This window comes from Ziziphus jujuba, chromosome 1, assembly GCF_031755915.1.
Source record: "Ziziphus jujuba cultivar Dongzao chromosome 1, ASM3175591v1".
NCBI classification, from domain to species: domain Eukaryota; kingdom Viridiplantae; phylum Streptophyta; class Magnoliopsida; order Rosales; family Rhamnaceae; genus Ziziphus; species Ziziphus jujuba.
This window is the reverse complement of record NC_083379.1, coordinates 46,647,508-46,668,942: the sequence shown is the minus strand read 5'-3', so window position 1 is coordinate 46,668,942 and position 21,435 is coordinate 46,647,508. Positions and strand designations below refer to the sequence as shown.

Here is a 21,435-nt window from a genome sequence, read left to right as displayed (position 1 = left end):
TACATAACTTTATAATATGATTGAAATATAAGAGTAATTAATTGGTTGCTGATTACAATTTACAGAGATGATTGGGAATAAGGATAAAGCAGCAATTGAATTACTTGGTGGTAATAGGATACTCAGGAAACAAATTGGAAAGGATTTCTACAAGCTGTCCACGGTGACGCAGAGTCTGAACACATACCTTGTGAGGAAACAACATGAATCGAGTGAAAAGCTTGAATATTATTATTATCAGTAATACACATACATACTCTGTACAGCAACTGAAAAACAAAGAAGATAAAGATACAATAACTATGTGATATATATGCACATGCAGGAGTATATAAGAGATAAATACAAAGTAACAATCATTATCCTTTTATGCCCCCACAAGATGAGGGTCGGGCAAGGACACGAAGCTTGGACCAGAAGGATTGAAAGAGTTGACGACCAAGAGGCTTTGTTAAGACATCTACAAGTTGGTCGTGAGTTGAAATATGTGAAACCCGAATGGAGCCATTAGCAACCTTTTCCCGTACAAAATGGAAGTCAATTTGAACATGCTTCATTTTGGAATGAAGCTTCGGGTTGGCACACACATACATAGCACCTAAATTCTCGCAATAAATTATCGGTGATGAAATAACAGGAACATGTAGTTCTCGAAGGAGAGACATCAACCAGCAGACTTTAGATGTTGCATGTGTGACAGCGCGATACTCCGCTTCAGTGGAGGAACGAGAGATGGACTTCTGTTTGCGAGAGGACCAGGAAATCGGATTGGAGCCCAAGAAAATAACATATCCAATCATGGAGGTGTAGTCTTCCTTATTTCCAGCCCAATCGGCATCGGAGAAAGCATGCAAGATGGAGGGAGAGTGTCTGGTGAAGGATAAGCCATATGATATAGTTCCTCTAAGATACCATAAAAGACGCTTGACAGCAACCCAGTGGAGCTCATTTGGACAATGCATAAACTGTGATAATTTGTTTACAGTGAAAGCAATATCCAGTTGGGTGAAGGTCAAATATTGAAAACTGCCAAGAACTTGATGATACAAGCTAGCAGAAGACATAGGTTTACCAGCAGAAGAAGAAGAAGAGGTTGAGGTGGAGATTGGAGTTGTTGCTGCATTGGCGTGGTCCATTTTAGTGCTTGCTAAAAGATCCATAAGATATTGGCTTTGGGTTGAAAAAGACCCTTGGTGTAGAGAGAACTTCAATGCCAAGAAAATGCTTCAATTGCCCAAGATTTTTCATTGAAAACCGGTTGGACAGAGATTGAACAAAGTGATTCAAGAGATCATTGTCATTACCTGTAAGGAGAAGATCATCTACATAGACTAATAGATAAAGTAAAGTTGATCCTCTAGCAAAAACAAAGAGAGATGAGTTAGATCGAGAGTAATAAAAGCCATAGTGTGCCAAGAAATTACAGAGCTCATTGAACCAAGCCCGTGGGGCTTGTTTAAGGCCATAGATAGCCTTTCTCAACTTACAAACATAAGAGGGATAAGCAGCATTTATAAAGTCCGGGGGTTGAGACATGAAAACTTGCTCAGAAAGAGTACCGTGTAAAAATGCATTATTGACATCCATCTGCCGGAGTGACCAATTTTTCATTAGAACAAGGCTTAAAACAGTTCGAATCATTGCAGGCTTTACTACGAGACTGAATGTATCAAAGTAATCGATACTAGGCCATTGATGAAATCCTTTTGCAACAAGACGAGCCTTGTATCGCTCCACAGTGCCATCTGGACGGCATTTGATGTGAAATACCCACTTACAACCCACAACATTCTGTTCTGATGAAGCAGGAACAAGATCCCATGTGTTATTAGCAACGAAAGCATTATATTCGTTTAGCATGGCCTCACGCCAGGCAAGAGAATGAAGGGCTTGATTCACATTTTGAGGTTCTTAAAAGGAGACAGAACAGGAGGCCGGGTAGAAGTTAGGCAAGATTTTGGGTTTGAAAATGTTGTTCAAGGCACGGGTACACATGGCATGAGTGCGACGAGAAATGATGGAAGAGCAGGAGAGTGTGGCAGTGAGTGGACAAAGGAAAGAGGTGCCCGAATGGATGAGGAGCTTTCCGTAGGTACCTGCATAGTAGGGGGACGTGAATGACCAGATGAGATGGGTACCGTAGAAGGAGAGGAGTGAGAGTGGGAATCACGTGAAGGATAGTTAGATGATAGGCGACAGAGAGGAGGATGAGAGAGAGTGTGGTTCACGTGGGGAAAGGAGATAATTACCTGAAAGAGAGTTAGTAGTTGAAGATAAAGTTGACTTGGAGACATCATGTGGAGAAAATGTGAAAGGGACGTAAGAGTGGGTAGAGTCCATATTGACTTCGGAGTTGTCATATTCATCAATAGGAACCTGGTAGGTAGGAAGAGATATAGTTGAAAAAGGGAATATATTTTCCACAAAGACAACATGCCGTGACTTGAAAATTGTGTGAGAGGTGGGGTCTTCGCAAATAAAGCCACTTTGTGATCTTAGTGGGCCAAGATTAACACATGGCCTTGATTGAGAATCTAATTTGGTTTAGGTGTATAGCAGAGACAACTAAAGATTTTGAGAGACTTATAATTTCGACTTTTATGAAATAGAACTTCATAAGGAAACCGGTTCTATAGAATTGGCGTTATAAGTCTATTAATTAAATAGGTGGCAGTAAAAAAAGCATAAGACCAAAACTTTGATGGTAGAATAGCAGAAGATAGTAAGGATAGACCTGTCTCCCAAATATGTCTATACCGGCGTTCGACAAAGCCGTTTTGTTGAGGAGTGTAAGGCATAGAAAGGAAGTGTGTTATTCCATTTTTCTCAAAGAAGGATTTTAAGGCAATAAATCACCACCATTATCATAATAAAAAGAGATAATTGGAAGCTAAAAAAATTTTTCAACAAGGTTTTAAAATTTAAGAAAAGTGGCAGAAACATCTGATTTATATTTAATGGGATAGAACCAAGTAAATTTGGAAAAGTGATCGACAAAAATAACATCAAAATTACATCCATCATGAGATGGTACAGATGCAAGACCCTAAACATCAGAATATACCAATTGTAGAGGTTGAGTAGAAGTTAAAGAAGAATATCCAAAAGGAATTTTGTGAGATTTATTACAATGACAGGAATTACAATGAAATTGTTTTTTATTAGAAACTAGAAGAGAAAATTTAGAAACAAGTTGATGAAGAATCTTATTGGAAGGATGACCAAGTCTGTGATGCCAATCATAAAGACTTGTACGAACACTAGAATAAGCGATGGGAGATAGAGAAGAAGGAGGAACAGAGACCGACCATTCATACGTCCCGCCATTAAGTGGTCCTTGGAGAAGCACTACACCCATCCGTAAATCCTTAACAAGAAAACATGTAGGAAGAAATTCAATGGAAGTATTATTATGTTGACAAAACTTAGAGACAGACAAGAGATTTCTCGTCATATTTAGAACACATAAGACTTCACGTAAATTAAATGAGTGAGAGGGAGTGTATAATGTAGTATTATCAGTATGAGTGATAGGAAGGGTATTACCATTGCCCACAGTTATCTCATCTGGACCATCATATTCAATATAGAGGGACAGATTGCTAAGATTAGAATCCACATGATGAGAGGCCCCAGAGTCGACAAGCCATAGAGATTGAGCAGATAGAGATGATGGAGGAGGTCCAAGTATGGAAGTAGTTTGATACGCCTGAGGATGTGGTGTATACGTCTACTGTTGTTGTAAAAGAGGACAAAAACTGGCTGAATGCCCTTGAGCTGAACAAAGCTGACAATGACCCTTATAATTTCCAAAAGGACCAGATGACTTGTTGGACCTATGTGCAGAAGAATTTGAAGAAGAGAATTGTGAACAACAGCTGGTAGGATTCTCATAGAAGTACGAACGTGGAGATGAAGATTTGGGATGAGTCCGCATATTATGAGAGGGTGGTAATCTGTTTGCAGCCAGAGCAGTAAATGGGGAGTCATAAGATCTGTGGGGGTCCAGCCTTTTATCTCCTAAAGCCCAAATCCATTAGGGTTTTGACCCTAGAAACACTAAAGAGAGCATTATAAATAGATGCTCATTTTCAGTCTTGTAACACATACCACACAGTATAGAAAATACAGGTTTTTGAGAGAGGCTGAGAGAAGTTTTTTGTTGTATAAATTTCATAGTTATAATACATCTTTTTCTTCTCAATTTTCATGCCTTTTGTCTTTCTTTATTTTTCTGTATTGGTATTATGTGTCTTTCGTGATCAAAGGATCACAAAAAATGGTATCAAAGCCAAGATCCAGATATATGGTTCACCATCGAAGAGCTCAAACAAAATATTTGAGCATACCAGAAGGTAGGTCTCACCGAGACTAAGAGAACAAGCCCAACCGGACCGCCATCTGACGTTACATGCACCCCCAAGCACCAGTCAAAGTTTTTTGCAGGTTTTCATGTGCTGGCCAACTCTCACGCACCATCCACGAGCCTTCAAGCTGAGCCGAGCTGCAGTCAAGTCGAGCCGAGCCACGACCAAGATTTGGGAAGAGTCGAGCCAAGCCGCGCCAAGCCGTGCCATGTCATCCAGTCTGCCACATCATCAGCCACGTCAGCACCGGTCAAGACTTTTCTAAAATTGTAGAAATACTCTTGTATTTTTTATATTTGTAGGTTTTTCCAAAAGTTTTGATATTTGCAGTTTTACCCGAAACTTTTAGAAATTACACTTTGATCCCAAATTTTTAAAGATTCAGTTTGAACTGAGAATAGTCAAACCCAATATTTTTGGCCATTTTGGACGCATTGGTGGATTCTATTTTACCAAATTCATCTTGAAATTTTTTGCAGGACAAGATGTCAATGGACGAGTCATATTCAGGAGCTATGAACAAAGTTACTGCCACGAACTATGCACTTTGGAGACCTCGGATGAAAGATCTTCTAAATTGCAAGGACTTGTTTGACCCCTTAGATGCTAAAGGAAAGAATCACGATCCTACCAAAGAAGCAGAAAGGAAGAAAATGAATAGGAAAACCATCAATCAAATCTGCCATTGGATCGACCATAGTGTCTTCCATCATGTTGCACAAGAGACGGATGCATACACCTTCTGGAAGAAGCTGGAGGACATGTACCAAGCCAAGACTACTCAAAATAAAGCCTTGTTGATGAGGTGTTTTGTGAATTTGAAGTTGAAGATTGGAACTTCTGTAGCTAAGCACACCAGTATATTTCTGAACTTGGTCAACCAATTATCTGCTGTGGAGTTACAACTAGGGGATGAAGAATAGGCACTTTTACTTCTTAGCTCTCTTCTAAACAGCTGAGAGACACTAGTAGTCTCTCTCAGCAATTCAGCCCCTAACGGTAAACCTACCATGACTATGGTGATTGATGCCCTATTTAACGAGGAGGCCAGGAGGAAGGACATTGGTAATGATTAAACACATGCCCTTGTCATAGAAAAATAGGGGAGACAGCAAGAAGGTACTCATGACAGGGGGAGAGGCAGGAGCCAAAGCAGAGGCAGATCCACAGATGAAAGGAGGCCAACATACAAGTGTCATTATTATGGCCGAGAAGGACACTTGAAGAAGTACTGCAAGAAGATGTTGCGAGAGCAGGGGCATAAAAACAATCAGCTGAAGAAGAATGGTGAAACTTTAGTCACTATCAGAGGAGAAGTGGCATATTGTTCCACACATGAAGAATCATGCCTTCACACTTCAAGCTAAGAAGTCGAATGGGTAGTAGATACTGCAGCATCCTACCATGTTACTCCGCATATAGAATTTTTCAAAACATATAATGCTAGAGACTTTGGCACAGTGAAGATAAGAAATAATAGCTTCGTTAAGATCATTGGAACTGGTGATATTCAGATAAAGACCAACGTTGGACATATAATTACTCTGAAGGATGTCCGACATGTTCCAGACCTTTGGCTCAATATGCAATCAGGAATAGCCTTTGACAAGGAAGGCTTTGACAACCATTTTTACAATAGCACATGGAAAATGACAAAAGGTGGTATGGTTGTCGCTTAAGGACATATTTGTGGAACACTTTATAAGACTCATGTGAAGATTTGTGCAGATAGCCTCAATATTACAGAAGGAGAGGTATCTCAATATTTGTGGCACCAGAGACTCGGTCACATGAGTGAGAAAGGATTGTCTACCTTGACAAATAAGAAGCTTATCATTATTTTCAAGGATGTCATGCTAGATCCTTGTAATCATTATTTATATGGTAAGCAACATAGAGTCTCATTTAAGACCTCTTCAACGAGAAGATCAGAATTGCTTAGTCTGGTGCATTATGATGTTTGTGGACCTTTGAAAGAGAAATCTCTAGGTGGCAATAAATATTTCCTGACCTTTATAGATGATGCTTCTCGGAAGGTGTGGGTTTATTTTCTGAAGATGAAGGATCAGGTTTTAAATCACTTCAAAGAGTTCCACGCCATGGTAGAGCGTAAGACAGGAAAGAAGCTGAAGTATCTTCGCTCAGACAATGGAGGTAAGTATACCTCCTGAGAGTTTGATACCTATTATAGAGGACATGACATTCGGCATGAGAAGACAGTCTTTCACACCCCACAACACAATGGTGTAGCTGAGAGAATGAATCAGACTATTATAGAAAAGGTTAGAAGTATGATCAATATGGCTAAGCTGGGAAGAAACTGTTCATGACGCCTGCTATTTAATTAACAGATCGCCATCAGTACCACTAAATTTTGAAATTTCGGAGAAAGTGTGGTCTGGTGAGAATCCCTCATACTCTCATTTAAGAGTATTTGGATGTTTAACCTTTGCACATGTATCCAAGGAGCTTAGACAAAAGCATGACGCAAGAACTACTCCATGCATTTTTATTGGATATGGATATGAAGAATTCAGATACAAATTATGGGATCCTAAGGCAAAGATGGTTATCAGAAGTAAGGATGTGGTATTCTAAAAGAACCAGACTATAGAAGACATTGAGAAGCCAATGAAGTCTTCTAATATTAGTGCTCATGATTTAGTTCCTAATCCAACACCAGCACAACTCGCCACAGATGACGACGAGGTGCATGGAGAACTACCAGAAGCATAATAGGAGAGAGAAAAAAGATATTGAACAGGGAGATGCTCAAACGCCAGAAGTTGCAGGACCATCAGAACAGTCAAATGATGATACACCTCTCTGAAAATCTGAACGAGGCCGTATTCCATCAAAGAGATATCTAGAATCTTAATATATTCTGCTTACTGAAGAGGGGAGCCAGAGAACTTTCAAGAAGCTAATTCCCATCAAGATAGAGAAAAATGGATGGATACAATGCAAGATGAGATGGAATCTTTGCAGAAGAACCATACCTATGAGTTGGTTGAGCTTCCAAAGGGAAAAAAGGCACTGAAGAACAAATGGGTATTCAAGCTCAAGAAAGATGGCAACGGATGGGTGGTGAAGCATAAAGCTCGATTAGTTGTCAAAGGTTTCCTTCAAAAGAAAGGAATGGATTTTGATGAAGTTTTCTCACTAGTGGTGAAGATGACTTCGATACGAGTTATTCTCGGTTTAGTAGCCTGTTTAGACCTAGTGCTTGAGCAGATGGATGTGAAAATAGCGTTCCTTCATGGTGATCTACGTGAGGAGATTTATATGGAGCAGCCAGAAGGTTTTGAGATTTCAAGAAAAGAGAACCTCGTTTGCAAGCTAACGAAGAGCTTGTATGGCCTCAAGCATGCACCTAGACAATGGTACAAGAAGTTTGACTCTTTTATGGTGAGTCAAGGATACAAGAAGACCGATGAGAACCCGTGTGTTTATATTCAGAGATTTCCAAATGGAAAATCCATTGCACTCTTGCTGTATGTCGATGACATGTTAATCGTTGGACAAGATGCAATGAAAATTACTCAGTTGAAGAAGGAACTTTCCAAGTCATTTGATATGAAGGATTTGGGATCAGCTCAACAGATTTTAGGTATGCAAATAGTTCGAGATAGGAGGAATCACAAGTTATGGCTATCTCAGGAGAAGTATGTCGAAAGAGTAATAAAGAGATTTGGCATGGAGAAGGCCAAACCAGTCAACATTCCATTGGCCAACTATTTTAAGTTGAGCAAGAGATCGTGCCCTTTATCCAAAGTTGAGATAGAAGAGATGGCTTCAAAGCCTTATTTTTCAGCAGTGGAAAATCTAATGTATGCAATGGTGTATACTAGACCGGACATTTGTAACACCCCGTCCCAAATCGCACCGGAATCCGTGCACGTTGACCGTTGACCGAGAGGGTCAAAAGTTGATTTTTTGCTCCAGTTGGAATTTCCAGTTGACCAGGGTACCGTGGCGAAGTGCACGATGCCCCAAGTTCGTAGACTAGTAGCACGTCGAAAACGGGGCTACGGTTTGAAAGTTATGAGCAAAACAAGTTGCGGTCCAAACTGTCCAAGGGGTGCCGGAGTTGACTTTTTATTTATGGGGAAATGAGCTTTGACTCGTGCATGGTTGTGAAGTGCTCGTCGATACGAGTTCACAGACTAGCGGCACGCTTAAAACGAACATCCGGTTAAAAAGTTATGGACGCGTGAAGTTTATCGGATACCGTAATATTTTAATATTTTTGAGTCAATGAACAGTGAAACGCCACGTGTCATCTTCTGATTGGTCCACGTGGCATGAACAGTGTCACACAGTGGCATTTATTTGATAAAATTCTCGGGGAAGAGAGAGAAAGAGAGAGAGTCCGACCGGCGCCAGAATTTTTCAAATTTTCCGGCCGAATTACTGTACACGCGCCGGCCAGCAAGGTTCCCCTCCCCATTTCCGGCAAAACCTCAAATTTTCACGGCGATCGGCCGCCGGACGCGCCCGGATCGGACGTTCGAAGATCGGCGGTGACTTTTTCCCTCCACCGCTGATCGACCCATTTCCGACCATTTTTCGGCCACACGCGCCAGCTAGCCTTCATCCTCTCCTCAAGTCCGGCCGACCCACCAAGTTTCATGGCCATCGGACCACCGACGCGCCGGGATCGGAGCGTTTTCCGGCGAGGGGCCGGAAATATTCAAACCGTGATTTCTCCGCCGTCCAGCCTCCTTTTTCCTCACCGCCGGTCCCGTTGGATTGCTCTCCCCATGATCTACAAATCTGCAAAAAATCACAGCCAACGGCCACCGCACGCGCCGCCGCCGGTGACCGCAGCGGCTCGCCGGAAATCACTCGAGCTTCGATTCGGTATATAACTCGTAACCTTTAGATATTGTTTGGTGTTCGCTCCCCGGGTACCCATTTTGGGGATTACCCGAATAAAATATTAATATTTTTTGTTTGTACACTGTGGTTGTTTAGGTGCGCGTATGAGTGGTGGAGTTGATCCCGAGGAGGATCTTAGTTGATTTACGCGCTCAAGGTGAGTGACCCACCTTCAAAAATTATTTTGGGCAATTAATTATGTTTAATTGGTATTTAAATTGATATTTAAATTATGCTCATGTGCGGTGATTTAATTATGGTTTATTGTGGTTTAATTTATTCATTATGCATGAGCAAAGTATGTTTCGGTATTAATTGTACGTGGTTTTAAGTAATATTTTTCGGGCATAATTGGGTTGAATATTTTTACTAAAATATTTGTCTAAATTTTATAAATTATGCCCGCGGTATTTTTATGGTAGCATCTCGTATTTCAAGAAAATTGTGGTTTGTTGTTATCGATGGTTCGTACCGATGTGTTAAATAAAAATATGTGGGATGCTAAGTGTGAAATTTTAATGTATTTCCCACGGTAATTTTGGAAAACGGTACGGTTGGTTAATAATGTTTATTTTTAGACGCACTCATACAGTATTGGTGTTCTGGTGTATGGTGTATGGACACGTGGTAGCGCGCAGGTATTATGTGGTTTAGCGCGCGGTTATTACTTCACCCGTGAGTTGCCATTGGACCGTGGGTAGGCAAGTTTGTTATTGCGCACAGCCGCCCCCCTCCTTGGCCGGGTTGATGGTTTCAGCAGCGATACTGTCGGGACGCCGAAGTGTCGTTGCAGGTTTCTCTCTTTAACCCCCTGCCAGTCGGTGCTCGGGACGCTGGGTATCGGAGGGCATCACCGGTATATGGTGTGATGCGTCGGTGTAAATTGCAAATAATGTTTTAAACCCCAAAGGTGTTCAAAGTTATTTACTATAATTTATTACATTTTAATTATATATTGGGATATGTATTTATTTATTTATTGGTTATCAAATGGTTTAATCCCATGGTTTTCGGGAGGTATGTACATCGGGTTTTGTGAAAAGGTTTTAAAAAGGCAACATTTCAAACGGAGCGATTGGTAAGAGTTTTGAGGGAAATTATTATTTTCCAACAGTTATTATTATTTATTTATTAATTGTTGGTATTTGTCCTTAATTACTATTAATATTATTTTATTATCACTAAAGGTGTTCAGTAGTTAGGGTCATTCACTGAGATGATTAGCATCTCACACTCTTAAATTCCGTTCCCTTAGGTGCAAGTGGTGGTAGACGTTCTTCCGGAGCGAACCAAGTTTTCCGCTGCTGTTGTGTTTCGAGAATTACTTCCGTACTCTTTCATTTCGGTGTATTATTTCTTTCAGCCTTGTTGTATTTCTGTTGTTTAGCACTTCTTAAAGCTCTGTATACTATTGGGACACTTATGTTTTATTTATGCACTGGACTGTTGTTGTTTTTGAGGAGTGCTGAAATTTGTGGAACAATTTGTAGTTTACGGGAGGAATAAGGGGATGAATATAGAAGTGTGTTTTCAGTGCAGCTAATTTGTGGTAAGTAAATCCCTTAGGGGAGGCTCTGCCGGATTTTCCGTTGGAGGGTTCGGTAGGGTTTCCCTAGGATCAGAGCTTGTCTAGGGTTCCGGGGAAGGAATTCTGGACAGGTTCTGACACATTACTCATGCAGTTGGTACCGTGAGCAGATTTCTTTCAAATCTTGGAAAGGAACACTGGGAAGCAGTCAAGTAGATTCTCAGGTATCTTCAGGGTACATAAAAAGTATGTTTGTGTTACAGGGGTGATCCAATTCTACATGGCTATACAAATGCAGATATGGCCGGAGATCTTGATAGTAGGAAATCTACTTCAGGTTATATTTACACTTTTGCTGGAGGAGTTGTGTCATGGCAGTCAAGATTCCAAAAGTGTGAAGCTTTATCTACGACAGAAGCAGAGCACATTGCCATAACGGAAGCCGATAAGGAGTTAATGTGGTTAAAGCATTTACTCCATGAACTAGGCATCAAGCAAAATGCCTATAAGATATATTATGACAGCCAGAGTGCTCTGGATTTGAGCAAGAATTCAATGTATCATTCCCAGACAAAGCATACTGATATCCGCTATCATTGGTTACGCGATATGACTGAGCATAAATTGTTTATATTGGTGAAGATTCACATAAAGAAGAATCCAGTAGATATATTTACAAAGGTTGTCACACTAGAGAAGTTGAAGCTGTGTAGAGACATAGCTGGTTTATATGGTGGGTGACCATCAAGTTTTTTGAAATGCGGCTGGAGAGGTAGAATTGTGTGGGTCCAGCCTTTTATCTCCTAAAGCCCAAGTCCAAGCCCATTAGGGTTTCAACCCTAGAAACCCTAGAGAGAGCATTATAAATAGATGCTCATTTTCAATCTTGTAACACATAACACACAGTATAGAAAAACAGGTTTTTAAGAGAGAGACTGAGAGAAGTTTTTTGCTGTATAAATTTTATAGTTATAATATATTTTTTTCTTCTCAATTTTCTTGCCTTTTGTCTCTCTTTATTTTTCTGTATTGGTTTTGTGTGTCTTTCATGATCAAAGGATCACAACAAGATCGGGTTGCAATCCTTTTCTTGTAGCTAGCATGTTTGACAAGCTTTTCATATAGTTCTTCACAAGAAATCAGAGTATCACGAGACCAAAAGATAGCAGAGATTGTCTCAAATTCAGGAGACAAACCACTGATTATGTAGAGAGCAATATCATAATCACAAACCAGATGATTGATTAGTGCAAGTTCATCGGTTGCACTTTTGACGTCATTCAAATATTCAGGAAGAGACCGAGATCCTTGAGGCCGAATCAGACATTCACGGAGGTGCATCAACCTTTGGCAAGATGGCTTAGCAAACGTAAGAGCCAGTTTTTGCCAAGCTTCACGAGAGGTTTCTGTTGAGGAGACAAAATGGTATACATCTTTGGATAAGGATGTAAGAATAGCACTTAGAAGGAGGGAGTCTTGTCGCACCCCGAACGTGTAGGGAGGATTGGATGAGGTTTCTTGAGTAGAAAGCATAGATGGGGGACAAGGTAAGGTACCATCTATAAAACCATATAGATCATAGCCAATTAATAAGGCATCAAATTGTTTTTTCCAAGGGAAGTAGATGGTTTCGGTGAGTTTGAGGGGAGCTTGAGTGGCTACATTTATCACAATGAGAGTTCTGTTGGCAAATGAGGCATCATTGGTAATAGGAAGTTCGGTCAAAGATGAAGGAAGAGAGGAGAGAGCCATCTGAAAGAGGAGAAAATAAAAAAACTCGCTTGAGTGTCAAAGGCTCTGATACCATGTGAGGAAACAGCACGAATTGAGTGAAAAGCTTGAATATTATTATTATCAGTAATACACATATATACTCTGTACAGCAGCTGAAAAATAGAGAAGATGAAGATATAATAACTATATGATATATATGCACATGCAGGAGTATATAACAGATAAATACAAAATAACAATCATTATCCTTTTATACCTACCAGAGGCAGAGGGAGTTTCATAAACCAGAATGTGGCCTAAAGCCAAATCTTTGACATGAACATAAGCTTGAACTGAATTGACATAAGTCTTAGTTGAGCCAGTGAGGTACTGGAGAATGTGATACATAGACGTGTTGATCCTTGGCTGCAGCATGGCTCCAATTACTACGCCAGTCTGCAATTTTTTATTTTATTTTTTTATTTAATTTTTAGGGTGATTCAAAATTGCACCTTTATTTTGCAATTTAATTAAATATACCTCTCTGTTTTTTTTTTCGATATGTTCTCATTCATTTAAATAGTATGTTTGGTAAATATTTAAATGAGAGTAAATTCGGGGGGGGGGGGGGGGGGGGGGGGGGGGGGGGCACAGTGTGGACTAACTTTGCCTTGTAGATTAGATATTTACTTAAAAAACAAAAAACCAAAAAAAAGGGAAAAAAACAAAAACCTTTGCCTTGTCTAACCTTATGGAAGTCATGAATAGTTTTGATTTGTAGAGATCACTTACTAAAACGTCCTATTCAATATATGTATGTATGTATATATCTATATATATCAGAAAATACAAAAGTTAACAAATTAAGGAGAAAGTACATACAAAATTGTACATTGTACTGTATATAAATACAAAAATTAACAAATTAAGGAGAAAGTATATATATATATATATATGTACATGTGTATATATAGATGGTCACCTTGGTGGTTTTGCAAAACTGAAGATCAGACCAACAAGATTCATCAACCACAGCATCAGGGCTCTTGTTAGGATCCATATACACCGTACCAATTGACGACGTGTACACCACGCGTCCAACCTTGGCTTCCGCTGCCGCAATAATTACATTCTCTGTTCCATTCACCGCAGTCTTCACCACTTGCTCCTGATCATCATACATATACATATTATTTTCAATCGAATATATAATATATTATATTATTCAATATTCCCATGCGAACCACCATTTCTGTCAATATTTTCATTCAATGTATTCATGTATAATATATTATATCAAAATGGAAAATAAAATGCCATCAAAGAACTCACCGGATCATTAGAAATGGGACATGCGGTGTGAAAAACGCCTTTGCAGCCGTAAATGGCTTCTTTGAGGCTCTGGATATCAAGAAGATCAGCTTTACATAAAGTTAACCTCTTTAGCTCCTTCCAGCTCTTTCAAATGACCATTCTAGATATGTCAGCTTATACATGAGCACATATAAATTTTAGACTACTAAGACCTCGTCGCCTAGTATATGCTGGCTGTCTGACACCCGATAATTTCGGGGTGTCCGATGCCTAACATAAATTAGGCACAACGCCATTAAAAAAATAATATATATATAATTTTTTATTGTAACGGTTATACATATATCTATGTTATAGTGAACATAGATGTCCAATTTTATATGATTATGATAATATATATTCTAAGTTATGTATAATTAATTGAATAATATATCCATAAAATACATGTATATCGTGCACTATAACATATGTGTGTATGCATGCCCCATATATATATATATATATATTTCCTTTTTTATCACTTTAGGATCAAGGACTAGCCACCTGGGTCTCTGACAGTTCCTTTGACAGTGTAGCCTCTCCGTAGGAGTAGTTCCACGATCCCAGATGCAACGAAACCTCCGGCACCGGTGACACACACAGTTTGAGCACAAACATTTACAACTGCATTAGAACTCATGTGATAATCAACCCGCATCTTTGGCTTTGATTTTGTGCAGCTGATCATATCATCGATCGGATATGTTTGTGTACATTTGGTATACGGGGTTAATTTATTGACTAATCGTACGCCCTGATTACATCAGGGCTACTCCTCCGTAGGTTCTGTCTTAAAGGAATAATAGGTGTAGTTATGAAGGGAGATCTGATGTCTCTGTCAAGATGACAATAATGAAAAGCATTTAATGGGCGGCCTCACAACATAATGGCCAACCTCAGGAGGAGTCAATTTGGAAAGACAAAAAATTCAGCCAAATCTGACTTGTTGACTCCATTACTAATAAAACAGGGTGAGAGCTTCCAATTGAGAGTAAAATCACGAGTATAGGATGAAAATTATACCGGCATATGAATTATAAACCTTAAATCCTAAATCTGTTTAGATACAAAAACTAGATATACTTATTTAAAAAAAATTATTATCTCAATAAACAAAAGCTATACAACAAATCAAAAATTTGATTATGATGAACTTATAATGTTAATTAATTGCAACCTTGAAAAGCAAACATATATAATACAAATGAAAAAAAAATAAAAATTAATTACAATAAACAAAATATAATATTAATTGCAAAACGAGAAAACAAACAAATATATAAAGGTCGAAAGAATTACCACAGAAACTTCATATATAAATATTACTTAAAAATAAATTAAATATAAAGAATAAAACCACCAAATTTATAACCTATTTCATAATTATTATTCATATATAATAATTACAAAATATAAATATATTTATGTGTTTCTTGCTTTCATAATAAATATAAATTTAAAAGGCTAAATATTAGCTTTAAAGGATAAGACTACATATTTGAGGGCATGTATTCATTTGTTGGGGAGCCAAATATACTTCTTACAAAAATGCATACCCCTTATTTTCGGCTAATTATTAAAGCAGCAGCTCAACAGTAATTCTACAGTTTTCCTTTACGTGTCTTAATCATACTCCTTACATATATAGATATTAGGATTCGACATTAATTATCTAACCATCGTGCCAATATTTTTTCCTTCAGCCGAGCCACTTCATCCAATTACCACAATCAGTTCAGAAAAATAAAATGAAATAGAAAATTTATGATTTTTTAGCTAAATGTATTATATCACATCATATCATTTGATTAAATAACCACTAAATCAAAATTGATTTTTATGATTGCTTTGGCCGTTGGTTCATAGATGGCTGGACTCTCTAGGAGGAAAAATATTTCTGGTAATATTGTGAGATGGTAAGATAATTAATGTAGACACCCGATAATCTATACATGTAAGGAGTATAATTAAGACTTTGAAGCCAAAAAAAAAAAAAAAAAAGGTTATAATTAAGACACTACAAAGGACTGTGGATTAACTGTATAAATATTCCTTTAATAATTAGCCCAAGATAAAAGGCCTCATATATGTGTATATATATATATATATATATATATTAAATAGGCGTCCGTGCTCATGCGTCATATATATATATATAAATGTTTTGCATATTAAATTAATTATATATCATAATAAATGAAAAGTTTTAACTTGTTTTCATCAATCATAAATATGAATTATTTGTATGATAATGTTTATAAAAACTATTTATAGTTATTAATTATTTATATTTTTTATTAACCTTTTTTTAGCGAAATTAACTTTTTAAATAAAATTTTGTTTTTTAAAAAACTTTAAAATGTATAACAAAACTTTAAAAGTAGATGGAAATTCACTTCAAATTTCCCTGTATATGACTTGTTCGTGCGTTTTGAGGTGCCGCTTGTGACTTGGCATGGTAACAGATGGTGGAATTGCAGGCTTTCTTGCTCAAAGCATTGTTAATGTGAATAAGCAAAGCCTACATAAGCAGAATCAAAGGGGTTGGTTGAAAGGCAAGGATAGCGTGATTGACCAATTGGTTGGAGGGTAAGGATAGTATGATTGACTGGTCATCCCTTACTCCACTCCTCCTGTCAAATCTTCCTTTTCTCCATCATATTATAATTGCTAAAAGGCATTCCAAGCTCATTAAAAAAAATTCCTAGCAAACAAGTATTTATAGTAGCGCTAGTTAGGATATGGATAATTAATTCATCAAAATTTTCAATAACCTATATAAGATTGGTGCCTTAAACCATTTGTTGTGGCTTTTTTGTGCTTGTCTTTGCAAATAAGAGAAAAAATTTCAATTCATTTTTTAAAAAAAATAAATAAATCAATTTAGCTTTCATTTTAAATATTATTACTAAAGAGCAATTTTTTTAAAGTACTATTTATATTATTTATGTAACAGGTTTATTTTCATAATTTATATTCCCGTTAAAAATATTCTAATACTCTCACCAATATAAACCACTCAGCTGTCTTTTGCCACTATCTAATCTCCACGTGTATTACCATTCCCCATCAAGAATGGCGCATTATTTTATGTAATGAAGTCTTGTTGTCTTCTTTTTTCGTTTTCATATATTGCCTTCTCCAAAATGGGTTTCTAGGGAAGTTTTTAATCCCAGACCATTTCAAATGAAGATATATATGGATTATGAAAATAGATATATTATATAAGGTATGATAGTGATTTAAAAAAAATATTTTTTAATAATAATATTTAAAATGATTATTAAACTGATATAATTTAGATGTTGTCAAAAAAAATATCTATTTTTAGAATATTTTATTAAACATTTTACAACTTCCTATAAAAATCAAATTTTTCTTAAAACGTCGTTTTAAAAAATTAATAAAATATTTAATTAATTAACAATTATAAATATTTTTTATATACATTATTAATAGAGAATAATTTTAAATTCAATTATATATTTATACTATATAAATTTAAATAATGCCCGTTTGTTTGTGATATATATAAAAATCTATATTTATAATTGAAGATGTTCTAAAAATATATGTTCATAATTTCCCACAAAAGATTCGTGATGATCAAAAAGGTGAAACACGTTTCAAACAGCTTCTCAAACCGATCAAAATTGGAACTGGCCATTAGAGTTAGGTATATAAAAATGGTGAATGCTCCAATGAACAAAATCTAAGAGTTACATCTTCAAAATACCCAATTATCACAGCATAGAAAAATTGAAAGAGAGAAAAACCATGATCATTTTCCATTACCAGCATAATCAAAAATTAGAATTAATACGAGCCCATTTCGAGCATCTTAGGTATGTGCTTTCATGAATCCAATATAATGCATACAAGATACAGTTTTTTTATACATACAAGATATAGTTCTTTTTATGATAAAGATATATATTCACATATTTTTAATTTAAATGGCGGATACAATATATTGCTTGATCCATAAATCAATTATAGATATGTGTATGATATATATATATATATATATATATAAACTTGCAGAAGATGTCTGTATTATAGAGAAATCATATATTATATATATATATATATATATATACACACAACTAGTCCCTACCATACGTTCAAAAATGCCCAAGGCCACAAGCCATATATGTAAGTGACAGCTGCGGTATTTGAATCTGGCAGCTAGCCAGTCTTGAAGATTGAATATATATAATATACCTTCAACCAGGCAGTAGAAACTTCGGCACCATCTTCCAAGTCCATAATCTGTTGATGATGGATCGCCCACTGACTTGACTTTATTATTGACTTGTCAAATGTAGAAAAATCTTCTCACTTGATGCCAAATTAACCACCTCATAACTTTGAAGTCAGATACGCCTGCTCTTGCTCCAGGCCTAGAAATCCTGGATTCAAACTTAATTTTCATCACTTAAATTTATAGTATGTAATAATAATAATAATGGGTGACAAAATATATATATTAATCATATATTTTATTATTATCTATGTTTATTTTTTTGGCGAAATTAAAATAATCTACGTTGTTGTTGCATAAAGCATACTATTTTCACAAACCTTTATCTTGCAGGCTTTTGACGGTGTTATATAAGCATTGCTTCATTGGGGTGAACGCCATGCCTAGGTCTTTCAGCTTCTGGTTTGAGACCTCATATGTTTTTGCTTTGGGGTTCTTTTCATCCGAGCACCTATAACAAATTTCATAGAACATACTTTATACAAAATTGAATATTAATATTTGAAGCTGAAATTACGTACCATAAGTGGATTTAGAACGCAACCAAAATATTATCTCTTTGTTGTTGGTTATCTATTGGTAAGAGACTTGGTCTATTGGAAAGAGACTTACTAGTCCACGTAGTTTGGTGGAAGACAAGTAGGAGGTCAAGCATTTTAAGGTCGTTGAATATAGTCATAAGGTCAATAGTAAGCAAGCTCATTTTTTATTTATTTAATTCAGAGACAAGTGTTTGAACTTGTTCTTATCATCTTATCAGATGGTAATAAACTGATTAAATTAATGGTTTATGCGTAATATATATTAATACACGAATTAATTGATAGATGATCTAACTAAGTAATTACTTGTATATGCTAATAAATTGCAAGAGCCATCAACCACGAAAACTAATAGAAAGAGATGAGAAAGGTAATGATTGTGATCAATAAAGATAAAAGCAATTACTTGGCGGGAATAGGATATTCCGGGAATAATTGGGCGAGCATTTGGAGTAACTGTCCACGGTGAAGCACACTTTCGACGCAGAGATATCTGCCGGAGGCAGAGGGAGTTTCATATACGAGAACGTGGGACGATGCAACATCCCTAACATCAACATAGGCCTGAACCGCATTGGGATAAGTCTTAGATGTGCCTTTGAGGTACTTCAAAATGTGATTTGTGGTGGCATTCATTGTTGGCTGCAATAGAGGTCCCAACACCATCACAGGGTTCACCGCTATCAAATCCACTCCTTTCTTTTTGGCCAATTCAAATGCTGTCTTCTCAGCCAGTGCCTTCCCATAGCAGTACCAGTTCTTCAAATTTCAATCATGACATATACATCAATATTAGTTTAACAAGCATGCCGATAGATTTGGAAATTTTAATATATAAATAGATTAGTTTTAACAATTTTAAATCATACAAATTTAATACAGCAGATACTTATCCTCTACCATATTATGACATATAACATTATATCAAAACTATGAATCTCCCTTTATTAAATTCTTTACCATATTAAAACCACATATATATATATATATATATATATATATACACCTTGGTATTTTTGCAAAAGTGAAGGTCACTCCAACAAGATTCATCAATCACAGCGTCGGGGCTCCTATTAGGGTCCATGTAGACCGCTCCAATAGAGGAAGTGAAAACTACGCGCCCAACCTTGGCTTGTGCTGCTGCTATTATCACGTTCTTTGTTCCATTTACGGCAGTCTCCACTTGTTCCTGCATTTTATTTATTTATTTGTTTGTTTTTACAGCTTGAGAATTGGATCTTATATAATCATTTCATAACCAAACAAAATATATAGATCATTATAATTATCAATGCTCGATCCCAAGTTAATTATGAAATCGAGATAAAATTAAACAAAACTCACAGGATCATCAGTAACGGGAGATGCGGTGTGAAAAACGCCATGGCAGCCGTGAATAGCTTCTTCGAGGCTCCGGAAATCTAGAAGATCAGCTTTACATAAAGTTAACCTCTCTCGAGCTCCTTCTAGCGTTTTCAAATGAGCATTCTTTGGGTCACCTGCTAATTATCCGAAATTAAACACAAGCACACACACATATATGCATGATATATATATATATATATAAGAATTATAAGGTGTATATATATATATATTATATACGTACACACCTGGGTTTCTGAGAGTTCCTTTGACAGTGTAGCCTTTTTGTAGGAGTTGTTTGACGATCCAAGAAGCAATGAACCCTCCGGCACCAGTCACGCAAACTGTTTGCCCGGCAACTGATGCACTACTAGTGTCATCAGCTTCCATCATCTTAATCTGGCTTAGACTTAGATTAATCAGATCAGATTTTGTTATGTGTGTGTGTAGATATATATATATATATATATATGTTCTATGGGGTACTGAATGAACGAGCAATTATGTATATGTCCATATATATAAGTGCAGTTTTTGGTTTCTTTGTAGGAATAATCAAGTTTAAGAAGAAAGAAAGAGGAAAGGTCTGTATTAATTTGACTCTGGCCATCGAAGCGACGCACTGTGAGAGAGAGAGAGAGAGAGAGAGAGAGAGAGAAAAAGCCAATCAAAGAAAAAGACAACAAAGACAACAATAATAATAATAAATAAATAAAATTGGGCTTTTACCTGACACAAGAAAATTTTGAATTCGCATCATACACATGACAACCAATCAACCACTAACGTTTTATTTTAATATTGTATGTTTGCTACATCTTACTACAATTTTTTTTGGTTTTTTTTTTTGCTATGCCCCCGGCATCCCTTTACCCCCAAAACTCGAACCCAGCTTTCACTGGCCAGGCTGTGGTGTGCTAACCACTGAGCTCCCATGCGAGTCTTGCATCTTACTACAATTAACCAATCAAAATTCTTAATTAATATCAATATTTTCTCTTTCATGCCATTTCTGTGTCTCACATTCTACACTGATTCGTGCATTGCCTGTGCGTGTCCCCCTTTGTTTTTTTTTTTCGGTGATCAATACATTCATGCAAATATTAAATATTAATAATTAAATTACAGCATTATTAATAAGTTTTTTTTTTTTGGTTATCATCTGCAGCAATAACAATTTATTTACATTTCCTTTTGGCTTTTACTGCATGGGATTATTTTTTCCGCTTTTTTTTTATGATTGAGCTTTGTTTACAAATAAAAATGAAAACATAAAAAAAAAACCTTTTCTACCATAGTTTAGTACTATAATATATACACATATAATAGCCATTCAAAGTCTTAGTCTATATAATAATCGCATCCAAAAAACCTATTTAATTATTATACCAGGCGATAATCAAATATGTATTATATTATTATCTA

General features: G+C 36.7%; 2 protein-coding genes across 2 annotated transcripts; both read right to left on the bottom strand.

Annotated features, from left to right (window-relative positions):
• Positions 1-11,828: 11,828 nt before the first annotated feature.
• On the bottom strand, positions 11,829-14,500 carry LOC107408516 (cinnamoyl-CoA reductase 1-like). The gene is made up of 5 exons (XM_060814579.1): positions 14,360-14,500; positions 13,822-13,947; positions 13,472-13,657; positions 12,010-12,528; positions 11,829-11,903 (listed from the first exon to the last, which is right to left on the bottom strand). Exons 1-5 carry the CDS (start codon positions 14,498-14,500, stop codon positions 11,829-11,831), a joined length of 1,047 nt encoding a protein of 348 aa, XP_060670562.1.
• A 3,021-nt stretch (positions 14,501-17,521) lies between these two features.
• On the bottom strand, positions 17,522-20,602 carry LOC125420411 (cinnamoyl-CoA reductase 1-like). The gene is made up of 6 exons (XM_048467048.2): positions 20,259-20,602; positions 19,993-20,147; positions 19,655-19,837; positions 19,055-19,407; positions 18,427-18,557; positions 17,522-18,254 (listed from the first exon to the last, which is right to left on the bottom strand). The coding sequence occupies exons 1-6, from the start codon at positions 20,401-20,403 to the stop codon at positions 18,205-18,207; spliced, it is 1,017 nt and encodes a 338-aa protein (XP_048323005.2). The 5' UTR covers positions 20,404-20,602; the 3' UTR covers positions 17,522-18,204.
• Positions 20,603-21,435: the final 833 nt, after the last annotated feature.

Bases quoted from the DNA above. Each gene is read 5' to 3' on its own strand.
- LOC107408516 (XM_060814579.1), bottom strand. From the start codon at position 14,500: ATGCGGGTTGATTATCACATGAGTTCTAATGCAGTTGTAAATGTTTGT. The intron at 13,658-13,821 runs GTGAGTTCTTTG...TATGATGATCAG, and splicing joins GTCCCATTTCTAATGATCCG to GAGCAAGTGGTGAAGACTGC. The intron at 12,529-13,471 runs GTGACCATCTAT...CTCCTCTTTCAG, and splicing joins AGTTTTGCAAAACCACCAAG to ATGGCTCTCTCCTCTCTTCC.
- LOC125420411 (XM_048467048.2), bottom strand. From the start codon at position 20,403: ATGATGGAAGCTGATGACACTAGTAGTGCATCAGTTGCCGGGCAAACA. The intron at 20,148-20,258 runs GTGTGTACGTAT...GATAATTAGCAG, and splicing joins AGGAACTCTCAGAAACCCAG to GTGACCCAAAGAATGCTCAT. The intron at 19,408-19,654 runs GTGTATATATAT...TGAAATTTGAAG, and splicing joins ACTTTTGCAAAAATACCAAG to AACTGGTACTGCTATGGGAA.